Below are 27,626 nucleotides of genomic sequence, written 5' to 3' on the forward strand. Positions count from 1 at the left end.
ACACTGCACTCCAGCTCCAGCCTGGGCGACAGAGCGAGACTCTGTCTCAAAAACAAACAAACAAAAAACTAGAGAATCCAAACACAATGTGGGGTTTAGTTAATAGTCATGTACTAAGTAAGGTTGATTCCTTAGTTGTGATGAGTGAATCACAACAATACGGTAATAAAAAAGGGAACTAGCCACTGCAATGGCTCACACCTAACCCCAGCACTATAGGAAGCCCACGCAGGAGGATTGCTTGAGCCTGGGAGTTTGAGACCAGCCTGGGCAACATAATAAGACCCCGTCCTCTACAAAAAAGTTTTAAAAAATTAGCCAGGTGTAGTGGCATGCACCTGCAGTTCCAGCTTCTCAGCTAGTTGGGGTGAGAGGATCACTGGAGTCCAGGAGTTAAAGGCTGCAGTGAGCTGTGATCACCCAACTGTACTCCCGCCTGGGTGAGACAGCAAGACCTTGTCAAAATAAAATAAAATAAAATAAAGAGGAATCTAAATGAAGGGGACACAGGAACTTTCTGTACTATCTTTGTAATTTTTTCTGTAATTCTACAACTATTCTAAAATAAAAAGTTAATTTAAAATATAAAAACACTTTGTTTCATTTTATAATGGCTGGGTAGGTTTTCAGATCTTTAATGAAGTATGTCCCAGATGTCTAGAGGCAGAGTCCAGAGACAGGCAGGCACCCAATTGAGCCTGGTGCACTGGCTCACGCCTATAATCCCAGCAATTTGGGAGGCTGAGGCAGGAGGATCACTTGAGCCCAGGAGTTTGAGGCTATAGTGAGCTATGATTGCACTATTGCATTCCAAACTGGGCAACATAGTGAGATCTTGTCTCTCAAAAAAAATTGAAAGTTAATGTTGCTTAATCTTTTACTGGCTCGTTTTGGCTCTCGCATGGAGTCACTGGCCTCAGTGTTCTCCTTTTCCCCCATTTAATCATTTATTTTACAAGACCATTTTTTTTTCCAGTTTAATGAGACACAAACTCTCAACTTTTTATTTAAAACAGAAATGCAGTAGATCTGTAAGCTAAATCTTTTGCCATTCATATGGAAACAAATATCAGTAATCCTCTTTGGTCTAAAAAAAATTTCATAATTATTTATACATTTAAAAATATATATTGTTTCAAATATTGTTAGTGGGGCAATAAATCATAAAGAGATACAACCAGTCAAAATTAGACTTTTAAAGAATTACTCTCAAAGACATTACAACAACTCCAAAGTTCAGGGATCTTATAAGACTAATTTATTAGGAACAACATTTACAAAGATAGCTTTTTAATGCTGAGTTGTACCTGATTTAGTGCAGTCAGAAAGAAAGAAGAAGCATTTTTCTCCTTACTTTGCTGATCTGTCAGATTTTGCTTAAGTTAGGAGAACCTACAATTTCAAGGCTAGATAACTGGAATTCCATGAGTTAACACAGAAAGACAGGAAGAAGGCACGGAAGTTCAAAACTCACAATCTGGGGGGAAATCAGCAGAGTAAGATTATTAATAAGTGAAATGTTAGGCATATGATTTCTTAATTTCCATTAGTTATGCAAATATTTTATTGTTAGTATTTAGATCAGTGTTTTAGAATGTTTTGTAGAGACTGAAAAGCAAATAAAAAACTGCATTAGTATTGTTAAGTATCAGTGTTTTCTGTTTGACAAATAATCATACAGCTGTGTTCTCGGGCTGCAATAACAAAACACCAGAGACTGAGCAGCTGAAACAACAGAAATTTGTTTCTCACAGTCTGGAGGCTGGAAGTCCAAGACAGAGGTGCCAGCAGCAAGAGTTTCATTGTGAGGGTTCTCCTCTTGGCTTGTAGGTGGCTGCCATCTCTCTGTGTGCTCCCATGCCCTCTTGTTTGCATGCACAAGGAGGGAGGAAACAAGCTCTCTGGTGTCTCCTCCTATAAAGACACCAACCTTAGCAGATCACAGCCCCACCATCACTTCATGTAACCTTCGTTACTTTTTTAACAGCCCCAGCTCCACACTATAGGTTGGGGCTTAAACATGGGAATTTGGGGATGAAGGGTGGGATGCAAACATTCAGTCCATAACAATGGCCCACCAAACCATGAAAGTAAATGGAAAAAAAAAATCATAGTTCAAGAATGACATAAAACTTCACTAGGTGTGTTATAGAGCAATGTATAGAACTAAACTGAGAAGTTAAAAACATAAACTCATTGGTTTTTAAAGACAATCTTTCCCAAGTTCGGTTCACCTTAGGGCTGATACACACCTTCAGAACCAGATTTTGGTCTCTAATATTATCTTCCACTGAAAGCCAGGGCAAACAGGTTTCTGTTCATTTCATTTTGGCCTATAATTTATCTTTAAAGTGACCATTAATGTTCACTATCACAATTAAGACTTGGTCTGCGCCATTCTGAGAACAAGCTCTGGAGATCACAATTTTAAAGGATTAAATATTCACAATGGTATTCTTTGTTCTGACAAAATTATTAATCTGACAGTGACTGAATTATCTTGGGACTCTCCCAAGCACTAAATGAATACGGCAAAGATAAATGTGAAGAATTCAGGAACAATTGCTTCTACTATGGCCAGTAAGCTCCTAACAGACCAGGCTTCTGCAGAAAACAATTCTGGACAAATTTTTAAAAACAACAAACTACATGAAGGGACTTAAAAAAAGAAGCCCAGCCTTGGAAGAAAGAAAGGCCACACACTGAGTTTCTTATTTTTATGGCTTTTACCCAAAGTGCAAGACACAGATCTGCGTTGTGCAGGACAGCTAAAGTTCCTTTAGAAAACGACCATCTTTCTGGCTGAAAGAGTCAGGGGTCAGAACGGGGGCAACCACCACTGCCGAAAAGAGTTGGGTGAGGAACCCTGAAAGGAGAGCCAGAAATGGGGGAGCTCCAAACTCTTTGTGTCAGCTCTGTCCAAATCTCTGACTTGTAAACTAAAAAGAAAGGTTTCTACCATCAGCAGACTGCAACCATAGACATTTACAGAGCATTTTGGTTTGGAGTTCTTCCTAATGGCCACCCTATGGAAAAATATATAGGTGTTGTTTTGCCCTGGAAGCCAGACAGATCAGAATATTGGGTAAGATAGCTGGGTCAGTTGTCCTTGGATGGATCCCAAACACTATGTTCCTTTCCAGGCCTGAGAATCGCCGGACACTGTCCAAAACAATGTGATCACCCAACATATCACATGCATCTCTGAGCTGCACAACCCTTTTCTTCCTCATTGCTTTCAAGAGCTCATACTTATAGCGCTCCACTTCTTTTGCAGTGCTGACAAGCACAGCAACATCCTTTGGAGAATAGCCCCTTTCAAAGAAGAACCTGCAGGTGTCTGCCACAAAGGTCACTATTTGCTCCACAGTCAAGCGTTTCTTAATTTGTAAGGTTCCCTGAACACCCTGGGGCCATTCAGCTTCAAGAAGTACCTCAAGGGAACCAGGGGGGATGTTAAATGAAGGATTATTTCTAATTACTTGCATTTCTTTTTGTAAGTACTTGGCTATTGGATCTGCATTGCGAACTATTCTGGTGAGCTCTTCTCTTGGATACTGGTCTGAGAGAAGGGGGAGGCCACTGCAATCCAAGTGGCTGGTCTGAAAGTAGTCCAGAAAGATCCAGAGAATTCCTGGGCCATCCTTTGCTCTCCGAGTGATGGTTTTTGCCTTCCCATACCAGTCCCCATCCTCAGAACGGAAATTCTGAGCTTCATCAATGACGATGTGTTGAATGTGTTCAAACTTTCCTTTTATGAAAGTTTTCCGGGTCTCTGCTTGGCAGATATTTTTATCACTGTAAAAATTAAAAGAACACACTCAAGTTTTATCCAAAAAAAGCAAGGGGAGAAAATGAATGTATCATGTTCCTCTGAGCACAGTATGTTATCACAGATGATTTTACCACTCAATTCTCAAGAAGGAAGGTGACTTCGCAGAAAAAACTAAACCCAGATTAAATAATACTTAGAGACATAAGATCCAACTGCTTACCTGATAAAGTTCCTCAGAGGCTGGTTTTCACAAATGTAAAGAATTCTCTTTTCCTCACAGTGAAACACATTCCTGATCTTCTCCATGATCTTCATGGCCATGATGGTCTTCCCTGAGCCAGGTAAGCCGTGGATAAACAATTCTTTGTTCTTGCGGAGGCTTCTGGAGAACATCTCATACTGCTGGGCTGTGAGCAGATTTAAAACCTCACAGCCGAGCTGGTCACTCAAGAGAGACCTGAAGCCGAGCAAGACAATCACGAGGGACTGCAGCAGGGCTTCCATGTGCTGGGTGCCTGCAAGGCTATAGGACGCGGGGTAATCCATCGGAGACACTGCAGCCTCCAAGGCCTCTGCGCTGCTCTCAGGACTCAGGCAGAGGACCTTGGCCCTGACACACACCTTCCCGGTGTAGCCCCCCACGTTCACCAGGTTCTGCTTCAAAGCAAAGGCGGTGAGAGTGCAGTAGTCCTGGCCCTCTGCATCCTGCTCCCTGAGAACGGTGTAGAGAATGGGGGTGCTGTTCTGTGCTATCAGCAGTGCATCACAGATGACTCCTGGCTTCTCCTGCAAGTTCAGGTCCACAGCCCAGCTTCTAGAAAGGATCACAATTCCCTGGGAGAAAGGTTGCATTTGCTTGTTTATTAACTCCTGTAGTCCTTCGTGCTCTGAGGTCAGGTCCCTCCAGAGGGACTCTGGAGTATATCGCAAATGTCCTGGTGGGACTGTATGTGAAAAGAATGATAAATTAAGGGAAGAGAAATAACCCTATTGATTATGATAACTAATTATAATTAACTAATTGATTAACTGGATTATTACTTATGGAAGTTTCAAATATTATTTTATAAATATTATTACAATTATAAAGGAAAAGAACGCTTGGAATACCTGGTATACTTCATCTAAATCCATGTGTTTTTTAAAACTTACAACCTTGGGAAATTCCTTAACCTAAGACTTTGCTGTCTCATCTGTAAAACAGAACTAAGAATAGCACATTTCCTATGAGGAGGAATAAATGAAATAACATAAAATGTTTGGTTCATTGTAGCTGCTTGAGAAATGTTGGTTCTCTTCCTCCCCTTTCTACTTTCGAGGTACCTGAATCTCAAAATGCGCCATTGCTGGGAGTAGCAGGAGCCCCTCCCCCGGCCCCAGGAAGAAGGTATTCATTAACTCCATATTTGTGGGGGAGAGGGGGTCATATTAAAGCCTTTATTGGCAGCTAATTTCCTGCAGTCCTGGACTAGAAGATCCTTAAAGCTATCTCTCCTGAAGCAGAATTCTTACATCACTTAAAGATCAACGTATGGCTCCCTACTATCACAAAAGTCTTCCCTTTGTCACACACAAACAAGAAATAACTCTGTGACATGAGAATATACTTGCATTGGAGGATTATGAACTTATTTCAATGATCATGGGTTCCGAAGTTGGGGGGAAGATAACTGTTGTCCTGTTGTGGTAGTGTTAGAGTACAAACCCAAATCAAGATTTGCAGTGGTAATTTCAAATGAAATTACCCAGATTTTATTGGTAATTGTTTATTGTTTATTGTTGCTGGTGCTTTCTCTTTTGTACCAGGTGCTCATACAACTTGATTATGCCTGCAACCTGGATGACAGTGAGTAGGAGATGGCATCTATCATAAGACACATCCAGATTTTAGAGATGTTAAAATATAGGGAGAAACACACATCTTAGAATGGATAAAATAGGATAACTGAGCATATGTTTAAAATGAAGCTTTGGAAACCAAAGAAATGTAAAATAAGAAAATACATCATTTGTCGATTGTACCAGGGAATTTGCACGTATCTCTGGTCCTCACAAATTTTCCAAGGAAGATATATTTATTCCCATTTTCATATGAGTAGATAAGGACTCAAAGAGGTCAAGTGAGAGCTGGGTGCAGCTACTCAGGAGGCTGAGGTAGGAGGATTGCTTGAGCCAGGGAATTTAAGGCTGCAGTGAGCTATGACTACACCACTGCACTCCATCCTGGGCGACAGAGCAAGATAGTGCCTCAAAAAATAAAAAATAAAAGAGATCAAGTGACTTGCCCAACATCACACCACTAGGAAATGGCAGGGCCAGAGTCTGAACCCAAGTCTCTTAGACATCAGATCCTCTACTGTTTTTGCCCTGCCCGGCAAGTCACAGACTACTCCTGCCTGATAAATGGTAAAAGTCACTAAAACACTTGATGTTTATTTACCTCATTATTGCATAGGTCTTCTTTTTCTTTAATTGTATAATGGAACATGCTTCTGAAGGAAATTATGGGAAGATCAGAAGTGTCTCTTTCATTTCTTTGATATTCTACATAACAGTAATGATAGGGACCAGACTAGATGTTCAATTAATGCCACCATTCCAGGTTCACCAGAGTAGTCATCACTCTCCATGTGATTTGAGGACTCTGTGCCTTTGCACAGGTGTGCTCTGAAACTCTGATGTCTTCTTCCACCTTGATCACTTGATAAACTCCTCATCCTCCCCAGAACTCCCATATTCATCCTTCTGTCCTTGGAGCTCCCACCTCGTATCCATTCTGGGAACTAATTTCACCATGGATCTAGGGAATCTTTAGAAACAGCAGTTAAGGGTCCAGGGCAGTTGTTCTCAAACCATAAGAAATCAATCAGGTGAGGGAGCCTAAAGGTTTAGGACACCAAGAGGAAGAATACTGGGGCTGGCTGATTCTGATCTGCTACACCAGGCCCTGAATATCTTTAGTGCCAGTAACTCCATTACAGACAAAATTTCTATTTGAGACAATCATTGCATTTCTTCCAAGAGAAGCACTGAGAGCATTGAATCTGAAGCTAAATTATTGTCAATCAATGCTAATAATTAATGTGCTAAGAACATCTTTATTCTTTATTTTTATTTTTTTTTAATTATTATACTTTAAGTTCTAGGGTACATGTGCACAACGTGCAGGTTTGTTACATATGTATACATGTGCCATGTTGGTGTGCTGTACCCATTAACTCATGATTTACATTAAGTATATCTCCTAATGCTATCCCTCCCCCTTTTCCCCTCCCCACAATAGGCCCCAGTGTGTGATGTTCCCCTTCCTGTGTCCAAGTGATCTCATTGTTCAGTTCCTACCTATGAGTGAGAACATGCGGTGTTTGGTTTTCTGTTCTTGCGATAGTTTGCTGAGAATGATGGTTTCCAGCTTCATCCATGTCCCTACAAAGGACATGAACTCATCCTTTTTTATGACTGCACAGTATTCCATGGTGTATATGTGCCACATTTTCTTAATCCAGTCTATCATTGATGGACATTTGGGTTGATTTCAAGTCTTTGCTATTGTGAATAGTGCTGCAATAAACATACGTGTGCATGTGTCTTTATAGCAGCATGATTTATAATCCTTTGGGTATATACCCAGTAATGGGATGGCTGGGTCAAATGGTATTTCTAGTTCTAGATCCTTGAGGAATCGCCACACTGTTTTCCACAATGGTTGAACTAGTTTACAGTCCCACCAACAGTGTAAAAGCGTTCCTATTTCTCCACATCCTCTCCAGCACCTGTTGTTTCCTGATTTTTTAATGATTGCCATTCTAACTGGTGTGAGATGGTATCTCATTGTGGTTTTAATTTGCATTTCTCTGATGGCCAGTGATGAAGAGCATTTTTTCATGTGTCTGTTGGCTGTATGAATGTTTTCTTTTGAGAAATGTCTGTTCATATCTTTTGCCCACTTTTTGATGGGGTTGTTTGCCTTTTTCTTGTAAATTTGTTTGAGTTCTTTATAGGTTCTGGATATTAGCCCTTTGTCAGATGAGCAGATTGCAAAAATTTTCTCCCATTCTGTAGGTTGCCTGTTCACTCTGATGGTAGTTTCTTTTGCTGTGAAGAAGCTCTTTCGTTTAATTAGATCCCATTTGTCAATTTTGGCTTTTGTTGCCATTGCTTTTGGTGTTTTAGACATGAAGTCCTTGCCCAAGCCTATGTCCTGAATGGTATTACCTAGGCTTTCTTCTAGGGTTTTTATGGTTTTAGGCCTAACATTTAAGTCTCTAATCCATCTTGAATTAATTTTCATATAAGGAGTAAGGAAAGGATCCAGTTTCAGCTTTCCACTTAAGGCTAGCCAATTTTCCCAGCACCATTTATTAAATAGGGAATCCTTTCCCCATTTCTTGTTTTTGTCAGGTTTGTCAAAGGTCAGATGGCTGTAGATGTGTGGTATTATTTCTGAGGGCTCTGTTCTGTTCTATTGGTCTATATCTCTGTTTTGGTACCAGTACCATGCTGTTTTGGTTACTGTAACCTTGTAGTATAGTTTGAAGTCAGGTAGCGTGATGCCTCCAGCTTTGTTCTTTTGGCTTAGGATTGTCTTGGCAATGCGGGCTCTTTTTTGGTTCCATATGAAATTTAAAGCAGTTTTTTCCAATTCTGTGAAGAAAGTCATTGGTAGCTTAATGGGGATGGCATTGAATCTATAAATTACCTTGGGCAGTATGGGTATTTTCACAATATTGATTCTTCCTATCCATGAGCATGGTATGTTCTTCCATTTGTTTGTGCCCTCTTTTATTTCACTGAGCAGTGGTTTGTAGTTCTCCTTGAAGATGTCCTTTACATCCCTTGTCAGTTGGATTCCTAGTTATTTTATTCTCTTTGAGGCTATTGTGAATGGGAGTTCATTCATGATTTGGCTCTCTGTTTGTTACTGGTGTGTTAGAATGCTTGTGATTTTTTGCACATTGATTTTGTATCCTGAGACTTTGCAGAAGTTGCTTATCAGCTTAAGGAGATTTTGGGCTGAGACAATGGCGTTTTCTAAATATACAATCATGTCATCTGTAAACAGGGACAATTTGACTTCTTCTTTTCCTAACTGAATACCCTTGATTTCTTTCTCTTGCCTGATTGCCTTAGCCAGAACTTCCAACACTATGTTGAATAGGAGTGGTGAGAGAGGGCATCCCTATCTTGTGCCAGTTTTCAAAGGGAATGCTTCCAGTTTTTGCCCATTCAGTATGATATTGGCTGTGGGTTTGTCATAAATAGCTCTTATTATTTTGAGATACACTCCATCAATACCGAATTTATTGAGAGTTTTTAGCATGAAGGGCTGTTGAATTTTGTCAAAGGCCTTTTTTGCATCTATTGAGATAATCATGTGGTTTTTGCCTTTGGTTCTGTTTATATGCTGGATTATGTTTATTGATTTGCATATGTTGAACCAGCCTTGCATCCCAGGGATAAAGCCCACTTGATCATGGTGGATAAGTTTTTTGATGTGTTGCTGGATTCAGTTTGCCAGTATTTTATTGAGGATTTTTGCATAGATGTTCATCAGGGATATTGGTCTAAAATTCTCTTTTTTTGTTGTGTCTCTGCCAGGCTTTGGTATCAGGATGATATTGGCCTCATAAAATGAGTTAGGGAGGATTCCCTCTTTTTGTATTGATTGGAATAGTTTCAGAAGGAATGGTACCAGCTCCTTCTTGTACCTCTGGTAGAATTCTGCTGTGAATCCGTCTGGTCCTGGACTTTTTTTGGTTGGTAGGCTATTAATTGTTGCCTCAATTTCAGAGCCTGCTATTGGTCTATTCAGGGATTCAACTTCTTCCTGGTTTAGTCTTGGGAGAGTGTAAGTGTCCAGGAAATTATCCATTTCTTCTAGGTTTTCTAGTTTATTTGCATAGAGGTGTTTATAGTATTCTCTGATGGTAGTTTGTATTTCTCTGGGGTCGGTGGTGATATCCCCTTTATGATTTTTCATTGCATCTATTTGATCTCTCTTTTCTTCTTTATTAGTCTTGCTAGCGGTCTATCAATTTTGTTGATCTTTCCAAAAACCAGAACATCTTTATTTTTAATATCTGGAATCTAATTGTAAAACTATAAACATAATTTGGTTACCACTATTAATGTTCAAAATCTAATAACAATAACAATGTTCCAAAAGTGAAAATTGTCATTTAAAAAAATAACTTTAGTTAATATATTCCTATACCAAATACCCAAACACTCCTACTTCCATTTTCTTAATTTCCTGCCTTCCCAATCTCACCCTTCTCCCTTATCACAGATACTTTTAAGTTTCTTGCCTATTCTTCTGAAATTGCTATATGCAAATACAAACAAATATTCTGCCCTTTCTTTCCCAACAGGTAGCAAACCACTCAGCAACTAACTTTTCTTCACTTAGCAATGTATTGTGGAGATCTTTTCGTATCAATGCACAATTCCTTATTCTTTTCTTACAGCTATCTAACACAGTATTTTATGGATGTACCATATCTTACTTGACCAGTCCCTATTGATGGGCCCTTGAGTTTTCCCCCCAATCTTTTGCTATTATGTTAATACTACAGCGAGTAACCTTGTACGTCTGGTATGTATGCAAACATACGTAGCATACACACACACACACACACACACACACACACACACATATAATAAAATCCCAAAAGTTAAATACATTTGTGATTCCAATATATTAATATATTGCCAAATTGTCCTCCAATGGAGTTGTACCAATATGGACTCCCACTAGCAATGTACAAGAAGGTGTGTTTCCTCACAGTCTAGCAAATAAGAGACAATGACAGGTTTTTTCATTTTTTAACAATCCAGTAGATGGAAATAATATCTCCTTCTAATTTACATGTCTCTTATTTTGATTAATATTTAGCATCTTTTCAAATGTTTCAGAGCTGTATGAATTTTATTTTCTCTGGACTATCTTTGTTGATTTTTCTGTTTGTGTGTGTGTGTGTCTGTGTGTGTGTGTGTGTGTCCTTATCAACTTCTGGAAGCTCTTTATATATTAGAGACACTGGACCTTTGGTTGTAATATGGGTTGCAAATATTTTTTCTACTTGGTCATGGTCACTTGACTTTGTTCTTAGTGGCTTTAGTCATGCTCAATACTTATTTGTATGCAGTCATATATATCAGTCTTTTATGGTTCACAGATTTTGAATTTGATATTTTTAAGTCTAATGCAAAAATTATAAAGATGTTTGCCTATGTTTTCTTCTGGAACTTTTCTGGCTTTTTATTTTAAATTCTTGATCCATTTGGAGTTTATATTAGCATAGGAAGTAAAGTATGAATTCATCGTTTAAAAAGTTAATTGCCACCAAGCTACCCTATATATTTATGAACATTTCTATTTTTCTCTACTTATTTGCAAGGCCAGTTTCATGATAAACTAAATTTTAATTTGTGTTTCTGTGTATTTCCAGATCCTACATTCCATAACTTTGGTCTAATTACATGCCAATACAACTCTTTTTATTATTTATATGTATATACTATATATTTAAATATATAAATAATATATATTATACATAAATAATATAGGTATATAACATATAAATATGAAATAATAAAATAAAAATAAAATATTTAAAAATAAAATTTAATAAATAATAAAATAAAAACATATTTATATAATATATAAATACATAATATATTTTATATATCTACATATTGTAGTTGTATAATTATATGTTATATATTTATATAGCTATAAATAATATATGTTATTTATAGATAGCCTCTCTTGTTTTTCAGGTTTTAATTTTCCAGCTGTTCTTGCTCATTTAGTTTTTATGTTTAGATTTAAATAATCTCTCTTTTTAAAATTGATATATAAAATAACTTCAGAATTGACAACTTTGTGATGATGATTCTTCCTTCAAAGTACATAACATCCCCTGATTCACTTATGCTTCTGTGTCCTTCAATATTAATTTAACTTTTGCTTTAGATAGGTTTATTGCAGATATTTTACCTTTTTGTTGTTATTGAAAATTGGGTGTTTTCTTTCATTATACATTATATTAAAGATACTGAATTCTACATATTAATTTTTATAGTTGTTTCTTATAATACTAATATAAGTACTTATGTTCATTCTGAATTCTTTTACTGTTTACAGTAGCTTTTCATTTGATTCTCATGAATTCTGCAGATATATAGTCCTATCTTCTTCCATTTTAATCCCTCTAATTTCTTTCTCTTATCTAACTGTATTGGCCAATTAATATGACATTGTACTTGTAATATGGAAGTGGCTGTTTTGTTCTGGAATTTAATTGAATGCCTATAATCTCTCCCAATTAACATGATGTTCTTGGTGGACATATATACATATATATATGTAAATATAAATATAATGTTAAAGAACTATTTATAGGTTACTATTTTATTGAGGACCTTTAAAAAAACAACATGTATTGAGCTTTACAAATGCCTTTTTGATGCATTAGAAGACAAATATATAATTCATCTGCATAGATACATAGAAATGATGAATTACATTAACTCTCCAAATGCTGATACATCCTTGTATTTCTGGAATTCTGTCTTTGCATCCTCATTAATAAGTAAGATTAGTCTGAGTTTTCCTTTTTCTTTTTTTCTATCTTTAACAAGTTTTACAATTACTGTTTCTCACACTTAAAAAATAGCTTAGGGTTGGGCACAGTAGCTCATGCCTATAGTCTTAGCTTCTCAAGAGACTGAGGTTAGAGGATCACTTGAGCTCAGGAGTTTAAGGCTGCAGTGAGCTATGATCACACCACTGCACTCCAACCTGGGTGACAGAGCAAGACCCTGTCTCAAAAAACAACGACTTGGGAATTTTTGTTATTTTTCTATGACTCTAGAACAATGTAAATAGTGTAAAAAATGCCTATTCTTCAAAAGTTTGGTAGACATTTTAGAAAATTGATTTTTAAATACCAGAATAATAGTCTGCTCCTCTATGGGCATATAGCCTATTATTTTGTCTTAGTTATAATTTATTCCATGGTAATAAGCTCTACTAAAATGAATCTATTGAGCTTAAAAAATGATTAGCAGCGCTTAATAGCTTTACTCTTAGATTTTACATTGTTTATTGTGGACAGTTTCTAAAATATAAGTTTGATATGTAAATGAATGCAAGGACCTTGGATAAGGGAAAAAATGAAATTGTAATGGGGGCAGTCATTATCTATTAATTTAATGATCCTTGACAGATATTTACACATATATAGGACATTTATGTATCAATTATAGTGCCAGATAAGCCACTGACTTACTGCACAGATTTAAGCAAGTGGTTTTCCCTCTCTGGGATTCTACAAAGGAGACAGCAATGGATTCCTAAACAAAGCCTATCATGGGAGCAAGGGATTAAGAGTAGAGAAAAGGCATTAAGGCATTGACCTTGGTCCTGAATTATTGTGTTTGTGCTGCTACATGATTGTCCTAAACCCAAAACATGGGAAGAAATGCATACTCCATCTCCATTTTAAATGTTTTGTTTTCCATCTTGACCTAGATTTATATTCTTTTCTCATATTTACAACCACCACTCCCCTGGAAAATCTGGCAAGGGTAGGCAGTTTTTTAGCTGCTCTCTGGTGCAGTGTATGACTAGTTTGACTAGATAAAAGGTTTCCAATCTAGATTAGCATAAAATCATGAGGGTAGTTTGAGAAAAGTGCATATTGCAAGCCACTCTTCCCAGGTATTCCAACTTGTTATGAGTGGAGGAGGAACTCAGATATGTGTCCTTTTAAAAATGACCAGAAACACTGATGATCAGCCAGAGTTGGGAACTACAAGAACAAATAATCTTTAAGGGAAATAATGTTCCTGGATTCTATGTGTGGTACTCCCTTAGCCAGTGGGGTCAGTGAGGGTTCATTTCTAAACCACTTATCACCAAGAGGATTGTAACATCATCACGTCTTATCTATGGGTTTGCAGAGCACTTTCAGGACTTTACAAAACAAATAAAACCGTTTAATCTCCCTTTATCCTGACACAGAAACTGGCTGGTGTTGAGAAGACAAACCATAACTACCTGAAAATAAAAGTTGCTGGAGTTCCTTTTTGTGTTGAAGGCCTTTCCTGGAGTACACCGGTCTGCCAAGGGGAGGCCCACTAGATAGACTCAGCTGACATTCAAAATCTTCAGACAACTCTAGAAGATCTTAAAAAAGAAAATTCACATTATTCCGACATGTTAATCTCTTCATACTGAAAGAGGCCTTATCAGTAGGTGGAATGTGTGACTTTCTAAATAGTGTGACTTGAGAGATAATATCAAAATAACTCTCCACTCACTCTGTCTAGATAAGTGCCTTTATTGCATATCAAGGTTGCCAAAACCCACCCTGAAAAGCCATTATTTGGAAGTTTAAATGTATTTCTCCATTCAGTGTAATTCTTCGTTCTCTGTATCTGGACAGCATTTTGTTTGCACACCTCTTATGATACCTAGCACATTCTTTTAGTACTGCTGTCTGTGCATGTATCTTATTTTACATCCCCTCTCCAACCGTCACCACCTCTCCTGAACCCAACTCTCATCCCTGTTAAATATCATCTCATCACTGATTTGCAATTACCGTTACTCACACTTAAAAAATAGCTTAGAGCTTGGGCACAGTAGCTCATGCCTGTAGTCTCAGCTACTCAAGAGACTGAAGTGAGAGGACCACTTGAGCCCAGGAGTTCAAGGCTGCAGTGGACTATGATCGTGCCACTGCACTCCAGCCTGGACGACATTCTGACACCTATGCTTATTCCTGATGTTAAAATGAGACACTGTGTGAAATCAAAGGACGTTATAGAGTGCATTAACTTTTTCATGTGCTTTGGAGATTGGAATTGGCTTTATAACATCTCCTTTCCAAGTACACATCCACTTTACTCAGAAGACTGTGTCCCAGTTTTTATGTTCTCTCTGTATTTCTACAGGCTTAGGGTGTTCTCAGGTGTTCCAGAGACACTGAGATAGCCCATCAGCCTGCCAAATTATAGCATGATGGGGTATATACAGAAATATGTTTGGGAAGCAGTAGTGATGCAAGGCAAGAAATATTTCAAACTGTTAGGAGCAGGGGGTAGAGCAGATTATAGCTGCTGGCATAGAGCATAATGGGTACATGGTGGTGAGTGGAAGAAAAGGCAAAATATCAACAGGATAAACAGAGACACAGAACAATATGAAAGGGTGCTGAGGACAAACCTTGAATACACCTCTATCCCCATGACCCTCATCACCCTGAAATACTTTCTGTTCTTTTGGTTTTGAGACAGGGTCTCACTCTCACCCACGCTGGGGTGCATTGGTGTAATCATGGCTCACTGCAGCCTCAAACTCTGGGGCTCAAGTGATCCTCCTACCTCGGCCTCCCAAAGTGCTGGAATTATAAGCATCAGTCACCACGCTTGGCCCTGAGCTGCTTTCTAATTTTCCTGAGCTACAAAATCGACAATGTCCTCAAGGATCAAGAGATAAACTACATCTTAATTTAGGCAGGGTACTATTATGAGGTGATAGCAAACTTCAATCCAAAGGGTTTTTTTTTTTTTTAGACAGAGTCTCTCTCTATCACCTAGAGTGCAGTGCAGCGGCACAATCTCGGCTCACTGCAACCTCCTTCTCCCAGGTTCAAGCAATTCTCCTGCTTCAGCCTCCCAAGTAGCTGGAACCACAGGCACGCACCACCACATTTGACTAATTTTTCTGTTTTCAGTAGAGACAGGCTTTCGCCATGTTGGTCTTGAACTCCTGCTCAGGTGATCCACCCACCTCGGCCTCCCAAAATGCTGGGATTAGAGGCGTGAGCCACTGAGCCCAGCTCAAAGGACTTTTAATACTTCAAACAAGCAACCCCAGAAAGCAGTACTATGCTGGTGATGGTTCGATAAACAGATCTAGTTGAGAAGAGATCCCTCGTTCATAGCCAACTGTCAGTTTCGGTGTTACAAATCTTCCCACCACAGACAATTTCAAGCTCCTAATGGATTATCACTAAATACAGAGTTGGAAAGCAATGCACAGCAGCACTCCATTTTATAGTATTATCACCACAAAGATACAATAGATGTAAATAATCTCTCAAGCAAAGATAATAGTAAAATGTAGCAAATAATTAGGAAGTGGTGAGTTTGAATTTATTACATTTGTTTCTGATACAATTTATTTAGGTGCAAGAATATATAACCTAATTTTTAGTAATAACTGTGTCTAACAACTACCTCAAAAATTCCTGAAAATTTAATAATTGATTCTAAAGCCAGTAAGAGCCATTCCAGTACACCACTGCAAGGGTGGCCATTCTCAAATAATTTTCTGTTCAGTTACAAATGTAGAAAATCACCACTTATAGACACGTGAGTTAGGTTTCTAATCACCCAACAAAATTTTCTCACGTATGAAAAGTAGGATACTTGGGGATTCAAAATAAAGTGTTTAGTGGATGTAAGATATTCAAAGTCATAGGCAGCAAAGGAAAATTTAATATGGGAGGTCCCAAGGATGTAGAAAGGACAGGAAGGGAGGAGCTTTCTCCCTCTTACCTGGATCTGTGTCTGTCATCATGCCTACCCATTTCTCAGTTGTCAGGCTGCAGACATACTTGTCCTCCACTATCCATGAATTGGGAGCTTCAGAGAACACTGCACAGCAAAATGGCTCTACTCTGATCATACAAGCATAACCATATAGCTCTCCCCTAGCTAACACATCCACAATTTTGAGTGTGAAGGTTATCTGGCACTGGGCTTGGCAAAAATGAACACAAGGTAGTTTGTGTATTGTTTTCACTATTTGCCTTCTCAAAGAGTCAGGGTCAACATTTTCTTTTGCACATCCCAGAACTTTCTTACTCTTATCATCCACTCCAATAAAAAGATAGCCTCCATCAGTGTTTGCAAATGCAGAGACGTATTCTGGAATTATCTTTTTTACATATTCTTGGATGTGTTTTGTAGAGAACCGTTTAAACTCTACTAATTGAGACTCAGGAAAAGGCAGGATTTCACCATATTCGAGATAGTCTTTTTGGAAAATTGGGTCAGCAGGATCTGAGTTAGGGAGCTCTTGGTGTATACCCTTGTGAACTTTGTGAAAAGGTCCTTCTTCCAAGATTTTTGCATCATTTTTCTTTTTCTTCAGGAAACAGAATGCCTCTCTTGAGTTCATGAGAAGTTCAGATGTCCCAGATCTACGGTGTAATGAAGAACGGAGGCTGCAAAGGCGGGGTTTGACAGAGCCATCTTCAGGTAAAAGGCCACTGCTCCAAGATTTAACAAAAATGTAAAAACGCCTTCCTTGTTGCTTGGTCTCAAAGAAAGCCTGCAAATCTGAAGACTGAATAAGCTCTCTCAAAGACGTTTCTAAATCCAGCCCCATGTCCACGAGATGCTCATCCTTCTTGGCCATCCGAATCACTCCTCCTCCTGAGTTTAATAAAGCACACGCAGCCCGTAAAACTCTCTCCTTCTCTTGGTCTCTCTGAACTTTCTGCAGCTTGTTTCTGTTTTCTTCTCCAAGGGTCACTTCTCCTACATTGATGACCAGGTCTGGGTAAGATGGTTCCACCACCAGGGAGCACTGATTTGCCTCCATGTTGAACTCACAGCTGAAACTATTAGAAGACATGAATTGTTACATGCATGCAATTCATTTATTAATATATTATTTTGTGTCTAATATGTGCTGAGAGAAGGCAATAAACTAGCAAGCAAGACAGGAGCAATCCCTTCTCTTTAGGAGGAGAATGGTTGGCAAGGAAGGGTGCTAATGAAATTAGCATTTAACATCATGTATTATATGAGTTATGAGAAGAAAAATACACTAAAGGGGTATCTAAACTAATCTGGAGATGATGGTTCAACAAGACTTCCAAGGCAAAGGTGACATTTAATCAAGACCTGAAGGATGCCTTTGAATTGGCCAGGTGAAGTTATCAGCATTGAAGAATGGAAGCGGTGGATCACATGAAGGGCATGTGTACAATGGAATGAGACTATCTCAGTTTAGATTGTTGATTTTCCAGTGAACATTGACTTTAGGGGATGAGTAAAAGAAGACAACATTGAAAAGGAGACTGTAGGAAGGACTGACTGTGAAAAACCAGAGGTAGGAGAAAAACCAAGGGTATATGGTATTAAGGAAGCCCAAAACAAAATCACCTGCGCAGAGGTCTCAGATCTATGATATAATGAAAAACTGAGGCTGCAAAGGTGCAGCATGACAGAGCCAAGGTGTCTAATACTGCTGACAGGTACAGCTAGGTGATGACTCGAAAGTGTTATTAGGTTTAGTAAAATTAAGGTTATTGGTGACTTTGAAAAATGCTGTTCAGACACTTGGGCAGTGGGCACCAGGAAGCAATAAATCACAGGCTAAGGTCTTAGAGACTAGAGTTAATGGAGATAGCTTGAATTCCACTTGTCATTAAATGTATTATAACATTAACCTAGATATTTAATCTTTCTAACTCTGTTTTCTTACCTATAAAACATGGTGCATCCACCTTAATATGCCTGTTATTATGAGGATTAATTGAGAATAATTCTCAAAAAGGATTTAACACTATGCTTTGGTTCACAGGTGTTTAGTAAAGGAATCTATATTAACTGTCCATTTCACAATGAGTCAAAGAATGAATGGGAGGTTAGGAAATAGTATCACCACATATATACAACTTGTTCACTATATGAAGCTATAAAGGAGAGAGGTAAAAAGAAATGTAGCTGGAGGAAAAGAAGAAGCTAAAGAACTTTATTAAGATAGGAAAGGTCTGAACATATTTAGATGGGAAGAAACTAGTAGGGAATGAAAATTTAAAGAGGTAGAAGGAAGTTAGGATGATTGAGACAGTGAAGGCCCTGAAAAGAGAGGTAAGGAAGGAAGGTGATCCAGGATGCAGAAGAAGGTCAGGAGGAGGAGAAACGGAGATAATTGGCATGGGCGAAGGTAGGCGTATCGCTTTGGTGGGAGGAAGCTGAAAGAGTCCCCTTCTGATAGCTTCACTTTTCTCTTTGAGGTAGAAAATAAAGTCACCCCCTGAGACAGAGGCACTTGGTATAAAAACAGGACAAAAACATTTTGTGTGTGTGAGATGGGGTCTCGCTCTGTCATCCAGGCTGGAGTGCAGTCACAGCTCACTGCAGCCTCAAACTCTGGGGCTCAAGCAATCCTCTCACCTCAGCCTCCCGAGTAGCTGGGACTACAGGCGCACAGCAACTATACCCAGCTAATTCTTAAAAAAAAATTTTTTTTTGTAGAGATGGGGGTCTCCCCATGTTGCCCAGGCGGGTCTCAAACTCCGGCTCAAGCAATCCCCCTGCCTTGGCCTCCCAAAGTGCTAGGGATTATAGGCGTGAGCCACATGCCCAGCTGACAAAAACATTTTAACAGAACAGAGACAGTTTGAAACAGACATTATTAAGAACAAGATAGATATTTGACATGGGAAACAAACAACTTACAATGAAAGATTAATACAGCAGACAAAATAAGTAAATCATATCTTCACGTATAAATATAGATAAACTCACAAAGCATGATGATAAATTTTAAAAGCAGGTTTGCAGAAGATAACACACAATAGAATAGCATTTAGATTAAAATATTTTAAAAACCATAATAAATATGTTTATGTTTCATAAAAGGAGAAAAACACTGTGAAAATGCACCTTTTTTTTTTTTTTTTACAGAGGTTACAAATAAGTATGGAAAAGAATGAGATTAGAGAATTAAGAAACCTTTAGCTGTACATACAATGCTATAAGTTCAGAAGAAAAAGCACCTGTACTAAATACATCTCAGAGGTGGGTGGGACATACATTTTTGTTCTTTTCTTCTCTTTGCATTTCTGGAATTCTGAGTTATTACAACATTTTTTAAAAAGTCATCCTCCTTCGAATTGAAAGGGTAGTTGGGGGAAGGGTAGGATTTTATCACGGAAGTAACTGAAATCTGGACTACACATTCTAAGACAAATAGGTCAGGGAGTGAGGGTGGCAGGGATCTCATTGATAGGAACAAACTAAAAAGGTGAATGGATTGTAGGTCTCAATAAGGGAAATAAAAAAGAAGGAGAGTGAACTTTGAAATAAAAATTACGAATAATCAAGATTAAGAATTGTTCAAAAAGATCAATATAATCAACAAATAACTGATATCATTATTTGAAAATTATTATTTAAAATGAAATTGTAAAAAACCAGTACAATCAACAAATACTTCACATCATTATTTGAAAATTATTTTTTTAAATAAATATTTTAAATATGATCAATACCTTGCATCATTATTGGAAAATTATTAAAATAAAATAAAACTTAAAGCAATCAGTATATTCATAACCTATTTTGAAGTCATCAAGGATATATACTATATGTAGAAGCAGACTATCACAGCCTTATTTTCCCTTCCTACAAAAATCCATCCTATACTAAAGGCTTGAAATTACAAGTCTGAGTGGGTGCTAGTAACTCCGAACAGATAAGGTGGATGTTGATGCAGGTGACAGAAGGAATGAGATGACTGAGGTATGAAGACATTTAGAAGAAATTTGTTAGATAAAAGTCAAGGCTGGGCCAGGTTCGGTGGCTCACGCCTATAATCCCAGCACTTTGGGAGACTGAGGCAGGCAGATCACTTGAGCCTAGGAGTTTGAGACCAGTGTGGGCATCATGGTGAAATCCCATCTCCTCAAAAAATACAAAAATTAGCCAGGTGTGGTGGTGCTCACCTGTGGTCCCAGCTACTCAGGAGGCTGAGGTGGTAGAATCACCTGAGCCCTCGAGATGAGATTGTGGTGAACCAAGATCATGCCACTGTACTCCAGCCTGGGGGTCAAAGTAAGAATCTGTCTCAAAAAAAAAAAAAAAAAAAAAAAAAAAAAAAAAAAAAAAAAGGAGGCTGACACATCCACATTCTTACCACCTTGCCTACTTTAGACCCTTGCCTACAAATTTATATTTCTCAAAATTCCATTCTGCATTCCAAGACCATTGAAACATTTTTATCAAGTTATTTTTAAAATATTCCTTTTGATATATAGGGATTTCATAGTTAAATACTTTCTCTGCCCCATAAACTTTATTGTCGAAGCCAATAGATGCTGATAGTTTTTCACTGGCAACTGTATTTAAACAGCAACCCCACCATCTGCTTAGATTCTTTTGCAGGCAAAAAAGGCTTAGGGAGCTCTATCCCTAGCTCTTTCCTTAGGATTAAAGGAATTATAATCAGCATCACTTGCACATTCTTTGTAAGGTAGAGATATTGTCCCATACAAATTTGAAATCCTAAATAAAATTAAACTAAGTTAATAAGAAATTAAGAATTCAGAAAAGAAACTCAGGACACTTACCAAAGCACTTCAGAAACAAAAGCACCTGATTCTAGTCGGTTTACAGGATAACTTTCTCAAACTTTTCAGTGTAGCCAGTGTTCCCACCAACACAGTGAATTAGCACCAAATGCTCTCTTTCCACCAAAAGCAGTCCTAAAGGCTCTGTATACAGACACCTATGTAGACAGAGGTAGCAGAGTTCAAGGATTAAGACTCAGATTTCCTAGGTTCAAATCCCAGTTCCACCATTTATTAGCTGTACGGTTTCCATTTATTAGTTGTACGGTTTCCATTTATTAGCTGTATGGTTTCCATTTATTAGCTGTCCCCATTTCTCCCCATGCCCCAGGATCTAGTCCTGCAGGACCCCTGATGGAACAGTGAGTCTGATATGAACACGCAGGGACAACCACCCCCAAACAGGGGGCTGAGTGGGTAGCATCTGTGCATTTCTCCCCTGCCAGGAAGGCTTACCTAATTTGCTCAGCAAACTCCCTAAAAGGTGACGAATTAGCCTGGGAAAACTTTGCAATGTCAAATTGTCTAGTAGTGCCCAATTTTCTGTATGCTTCTGGGTGGTTCTTATTTTTTTGTTTTACTTCCCCTTTCCTTCCATCCTCCCACCCATCTCCCCTAGATCACAGGGGATTGGCTAGCCTCAGATAGAAACTGAACAGAAAGGGAAATGGGAAGGCAGAACAAGGTTGTGTAATAGAAGGCTCCACCCACCATCCCCCTTCTCCTACAGTGACCACGTGGTGCAGAGAAATCTGTGTGCTTGGGAAGGGAGGGCACAGCGATTGTAAGAGTTTGCATTGAACTCAGTGCTGCCCTGTTACAGTGGAAAGCAAAACCAGGCTGAATCCAGCTTATACCTGCCCATGAAGGCAGAATTTGGACCAGCCCTAGTGAGATAGAAATTGTGCATCCCAGCAATTGAAACCTAAGTTCCAGCAACCCTCGCCACTGTAGCTGAAGTGCTATGGTGCTCTAAATAAACTTGAAAGGCATTCTAGGCCACAAGGACTGAAACTCCTAGGCAAGTCCTAGTGCTGAGCTGAGCTCAGAGCCAGTAGGCTTGGAGGGCACACAACCTACTGAGATACCAGCTGCGGCAACTAAGAGAGTGCTTGCACCACATCCCTCCCAACCCCAGATAGTGCAGCTCTCAGCTCCAAAAACATCACTTCCTTCCACTTGAGGAGAGAAGAGAGAAGACTAAATAGGACTTCTATCTTGCATCTTGGATGTCAGCTCAGGCACAGTAGGATAGGACACTGGTCAGGGTCATGAGACACCCATTCCAGACCCTATCTCCTGTACACTTCTAGACACACTCTGAGTCAGAAGGGAAACTGCTGCCTTAAAGGGAAGGACCCAGTCCTGGCAGGATCTATCACCTGCTGACTAAAGAGCCCTTGGTCCCTGAGTAATCAGCAATGATACCCAGGTAATATGCCGTGGGTCTTGGGTGAGAATCTGCTGGCTTCAGGTGAGACTCAGCACAATCCCAGCTGTGGCACATACAGGCAGAGACGCCTTTGCTTGAGAAAAGCAGAGGGAAAAGTAAAGGGGACTTTGTCTTGCACCGTACATACCAGCTTAGCCACAGGGGTAGAGCACCAAGTAGGCTCTTGGACAGCATTTCTGGACCTGCCCTGGGTCAGAGGGTAGTCCACTGTCCTGAAGAATGAGTCCCAGACCTGGTAGCATTCACCACAAGCTGACTAAAGAGCCCTTGGGCTTTAAGTGAATATCAGCAATAGCTAACAGTACTCCCTGTGGACCCATGGTCATGATGGTCACAGGGTGATCTCCTCTGCCTGTGGAAAAAGGAGGGAAGAGTGGGAAGGACTGTGTCTCACGATTTGAGGGCCATCTCAGCCACAGTAGAATGGAACACCAGGTAGATTTCTAAGGTTTTTCTTACTCCAGTCCCTGGCTCCTGGATAGCATCTATGAACCCACCTAGGTCCTGAGGGAACTTGCCACTCTGAAGAAAAGAACACAGCTTGGCTGGCTTCACCACCTGTTTATTGTTTGAAAAGATAAACAAAATTGACAAACCTTTGCCCAGGTTACCTGAGAAAAAAAGGTGAATACCCAAATAAATGAAATCAGAGATGAAAAAGGAGACAATACAATTGATACTGCAGAAATTCAAAGGATCATTAGTGGCTACTATGAGCAACTGTGTGCCAATAAATTGGAAAATCTAGGAAAAATAAATTATTAGACACATACAACCTACCAAGATTGAACCATGAAGAAATCCAAAACCTGAACAAACCAATAAGAAGTAATGAGAATAAAGCCATAATAAAAAGTCTCCCAGCAAAGAAAAGGCTGGGATCCGATGGCTTCACTGCTGAATTCTACCAAACATTTAAAGAAGAACTAATACCAACCTTATCAAACTATTCAAAAAATAGAGAAGGAGGGTAGACTTCCAAAGTCATTCTATGAGGCCAGTATTACTGATACCAAAACCAAAGACATATCAAAGAAAAAACACTACAGCAAAATACTAGCAAACTGAATTCAACAATACATTTAAAAGATCATTTATCATGACTAAGTGCTATTTATTCCATGGATGCAAGGATGGTTCAACAAATGCAAATCAGTCAATGTGATACATCATATCAACAGAATGAAGGACAAAAGCCATATGATTTCAACTGATGCTGAAAAAGCACTTAATAAAACTCATTACCCCTTCATGGAAAACCCCTCAAAAAACTGGGTATAGAAGGAACATACCACAACATAATAAAATCCACATACGACAGACCTACAGCTAGTAGCATACTGAATGGGGAAACACTGAAAGCCTTTCTTCTAAGATCTGGAACACTATAAGGATTCTCACTTTCACCATTGTTATTCAACATAGAAATCCTAGCTAGAGCAATTAGACAAGAGAAAGAAATAAAGGGCATCTAAATTGGAAAGGAAGAAGTCAAATTATCCTTGTTTGCAGATGATACAATCTTACATCTGGAAAAAGCCTAAAGACTACACCAGACAACTATTAGAACTGATAAATTCAGTAAAGTTGCAGGATACAAAATCAACATACAAAAATCAATAGCATCTCTATATGCCAACAGTGAACAATCTGAAAAAGAAATTAAAAAAAAGTAATATCACTTACAATAGCCACAAATAAAATTAAATACCTAGGAATTAACCAAATAAATTAAAGATTTCTACAATAAAAACTGTAAAATCATGATGAAAGAAATTGAAGAGCCAAAATATGGAAAGGTAGTCCATGTTCATGGACAGGAAGAATCCATATTGTTAAAATATCCATACTTCTCAAAGCAATCTACAGATTCACTGCAATCTCTATTAAAATACCAATGACATTGTTCACAGAAACAGAAAAAAATCCTAAAATTTATATAGAACCACAAAATACCTATAATAGCAAAAGCTATCCTAAGCAAAAAGAACAAAACTGGAGGAATCACATTACCTGACCTCAAATTATACTACAGAACTGTAGTAACCAAAATGGCATGATACTGACATAAAAACAGACACACAGACCAATGGAACAGAATAGAGAACCCAGACACAAATACACACACCTACAGTGAACTCATTTTTCACAAAGGTGCCAAGAACATACACTGGGGAAAAGACATTCTCTTCAATAAATGGCACTGGGAAAACTGGGCATCTATCTGCAGAAGAATGAAACTAGACTCCTAACTCTTGTCACATACAAAAATCAAATCAAAATGGGTTAAAGACTTAAATCTAAGACCTCACACTGTGAAACTACTACAAGTAAACATTGGGGAAGATCTCCAGGACATTGATCTGGGCAAAAATTCATTAAGCAATACCCCCATAAGCATAGGCAACCAAAACAAAAATGGACAAAAATGGACAAATGGGATCACATCAAGTTAAAAACCTTCTGCACAGCAAAGAACACAATCAACAAAGTGAAAAGACAACCCACAAAATGGGAGGAAATATTTGCAAACTACCCATCCAACAAGGGAGTAATAACCAGAATAGAACAGGAGCTCCAACAACTCTATAGGAAAAAATACAATAATCCTATTGAAAAATGGGCAAAAGATTTGAATAGACATTTCTCAAAAGAAGACAAATGTCAAACAGGCACGTGAAAAGGTGCTCAACATCACTGATCATCAGAAAAATGCAAATCCAAACTACAATGAGATATCATGTCATCCAAGTTAAAATAGCTTTTATCCAAAAGACAGGCAATAACAAATGTTAGCAAGGATGTGAAGAAAAGGGAATCCTCATACAGTGTTGGTGGGAGTGTAAATGAGTACAACTATCATGGATAACAGTTTGGAGGTTCCTCAGAAAACTAAAAATAGAGTTACCACAAAATTCAGCAATTCTACTCATAAGTATTGACCCAAAAGAAAGGAAATCATATATCCAAGAGACATCTGCACTCCTATGTTTCTTGCAGCACTGTTTACAATAGCTAAGATTTGGAAGCACCCTAAGCATCCAACACCAGATGAATGGATCAGGAAAATGATGTGCATATATATAGTGGAGTACTATTCAGCCATAGAAAAGAATGAGATCCAATCATTTGCAACTACACGAATGGAACTGGAAATCATTAGGTTAAATGAAATAAGCCAGGCACAGAAAGACAAACATCGCATGTTCTCACTTATTTGTGGCATCTAAAAATCAAAACAATTTTATTCTAAGAGCAGAAGGATGACTACCTGAGGAAGGGTAGTAGAAGGGAAGGGATGAGGTGGGGAGCGTTAATGGGTACAAAAAAAATTAGAAAGAATGGCCGAGCGTGGTGGCTCACGCCTGTAATCCCAGCACTTTGGGAGGCCAAGGCGGGCAGATCACGAGATCAGGAGATCGAGACCATCCTGGCTAACACAGTAAAACCCCGTCTCTACTAAAAAACACAAAAAATTAGCCGGGCGTGGTGGTGGGCGCCTGTAGTCCCAGCTACTCGGGAGGCTGAGGCAGGAGAATGGCCTGAACCCGAGAGACGGAGCTTGCAGTGTGCCAAGATCGCACCACTGCACTCCAGCCTGGGCGACAGAGCTAGACTCTGTCTCGAAAAAAAAAAAAAGAAAGAAAGAAAGAAAGAAAGAATAAGACCTACTGTTTGATAGCACAACAGTTATTACAGTCAATAATAACTTGATCGTATGTTTTAAAATAACTTAAAGAGTGTAACTGCATCGTTTGCAACTCAAAGGATAAATGCTTGAGGGGATGGATACCCCATTCTCCATGGTGCGCTTATTTCACATTGCATGTCTGTATCAAAACACCTCATGTACCCCATAAATATACACATCAACTATGTACCTACAAAAATAAAATAAGATAAAAAACTAAAGAGCATAATTGGATTGTTGGTAACACAAAGGACAGATGCTTGAGGTGATGGATACCCCCATTTACCCTGATGTGATTATTAAACATGACATGCCTGTATTAAAATATCTCATGTAACCCATAAACATATACATCTACTATGTACCCACAGAAATTAAAAATTAATTTTAAAAAAAAGAAAAGAAAGGAAAGTGGGCTGCGACCGACGTGCCCTCTTGGAAAACTAAAACATAGAGCTCTTTGTCCTTCTCGGGTAGCACGTGTATTCTACAGATCTTGTCCACAGGGAGACATTTTTTTCATTTCTCCCCTCTCTAGATTATAAACCTCCCCGCAGGGTAATGGCAATTCTAATTCTGCTGTAAGTTTCTATATTAAGGAAAATAGTTTAGAGTGGTTGGTCGGTCACACGAAACCTGTAGAACTAGTTTCTCAAATCTACAATACCAAGAACTGGGAAGCCTGAGACCTGCAGCCCTGGGAGCCACCAAGGTGCACTTGACCCTGTGACCTCCCAGGCTTCGGTTCCTGCTCCGCGCCCCCCAGAAACCGCTGCTCGCTGGCCAGGGGCTCTTCCAACTTCTAGCGGGAGCAGGTGCACAGGTCAGGCCCGCCCGGCCCCCAATGCCTTCCGCAGCCATTATCCACCCCTGCCCCGCCTCCCAGTCCTCCATAGCCCGCTTTTCAGGCAACCTGCTGAGCAAACTAGCTGGGCCCCCAGGCAGGGGAGAAAAGCACAGATACCCCCACTCCACTCCACCCCCAGACCCTCCTCACCCCTCCAGGCCCTCCCCACACCCCCAACACCCCACACCCTGGCTGGGGTGAGGGGGGGCGGGTGCTGCTCTCTTCTCGAACCTGGCATTCGAGTTACAGCCCGACGGGGATTCAGCTGGACTAGACCCTGAAGCACGGGTAGAAACGGAACTCCGGAGTCCCAGGCTAGGGGCCGGGACCCTCTCTGACCTCTCAAGCTCCAGCGCGTCCGAAGCCCCCTTCGCGTTTCCCTGGAAGCGCCCAGGTCGGGTCCTTATATGCTAGCGGGTTGGCGCCATCCTGTGCACGTCCCACGCAGAGGATGCACGCGCCAATGGGCGGGTCTA

At 39.3% G+C, this 27,626-nt stretch overlaps 1 protein-coding gene across 3 annotated transcripts; it reads right to left on the reverse strand.

Annotated features, from left to right (window-relative positions):
- Window positions 1–922: 922 nt before the first annotated feature.
- On the reverse strand, window positions 923–27,594 carry SLFN11 (schlafen family member 11). Of its 3 annotated transcripts, none has more exons than XM_008011053.3 (6): window positions 27,490–27,594; window positions 21,160–21,317; window positions 16,349–17,418; window positions 13,842–13,970; window positions 3,996–4,719; window positions 923–3,798 (listed from the first exon to the last, which is right to left on the reverse strand). In XM_008011053.3, exons 3-6 carry the CDS (start codon window positions 17,397–17,399, stop codon window positions 3,027–3,029), a joined length of 2,676 nt encoding a protein of 891 aa, XP_008009244.3. In that variant the 5' UTR covers window positions 17,400–17,418; window positions 21,160–21,317; window positions 27,490–27,594; the 3' UTR covers window positions 923–3,026. The 3 variants fall into 3 exon arrangements, with proteins under 3 accessions (XP_008009244.3, XP_072860955.1, XP_008009242.3); XM_073004854.1 differs by lacking the exon at window positions 27,490–27,594 and adding an exon at window positions 27,382–27,476; XM_008011051.3 differs by lacking the exon at window positions 27,490–27,594 and adding an exon at window positions 21,616–22,033.
- Window positions 27,595–27,626: the final 32 nt, after the last annotated feature.

The sequence above is a fragment of the Chlorocebus sabaeus genome, chromosome 16, assembly GCF_047675955.1.
Source record: "Chlorocebus sabaeus isolate Y175 chromosome 16, mChlSab1.0.hap1, whole genome shotgun sequence".
NCBI classification, from domain to species: Eukaryota; Metazoa; Chordata; class Mammalia; order Primates; family Cercopithecidae; genus Chlorocebus; species Chlorocebus sabaeus.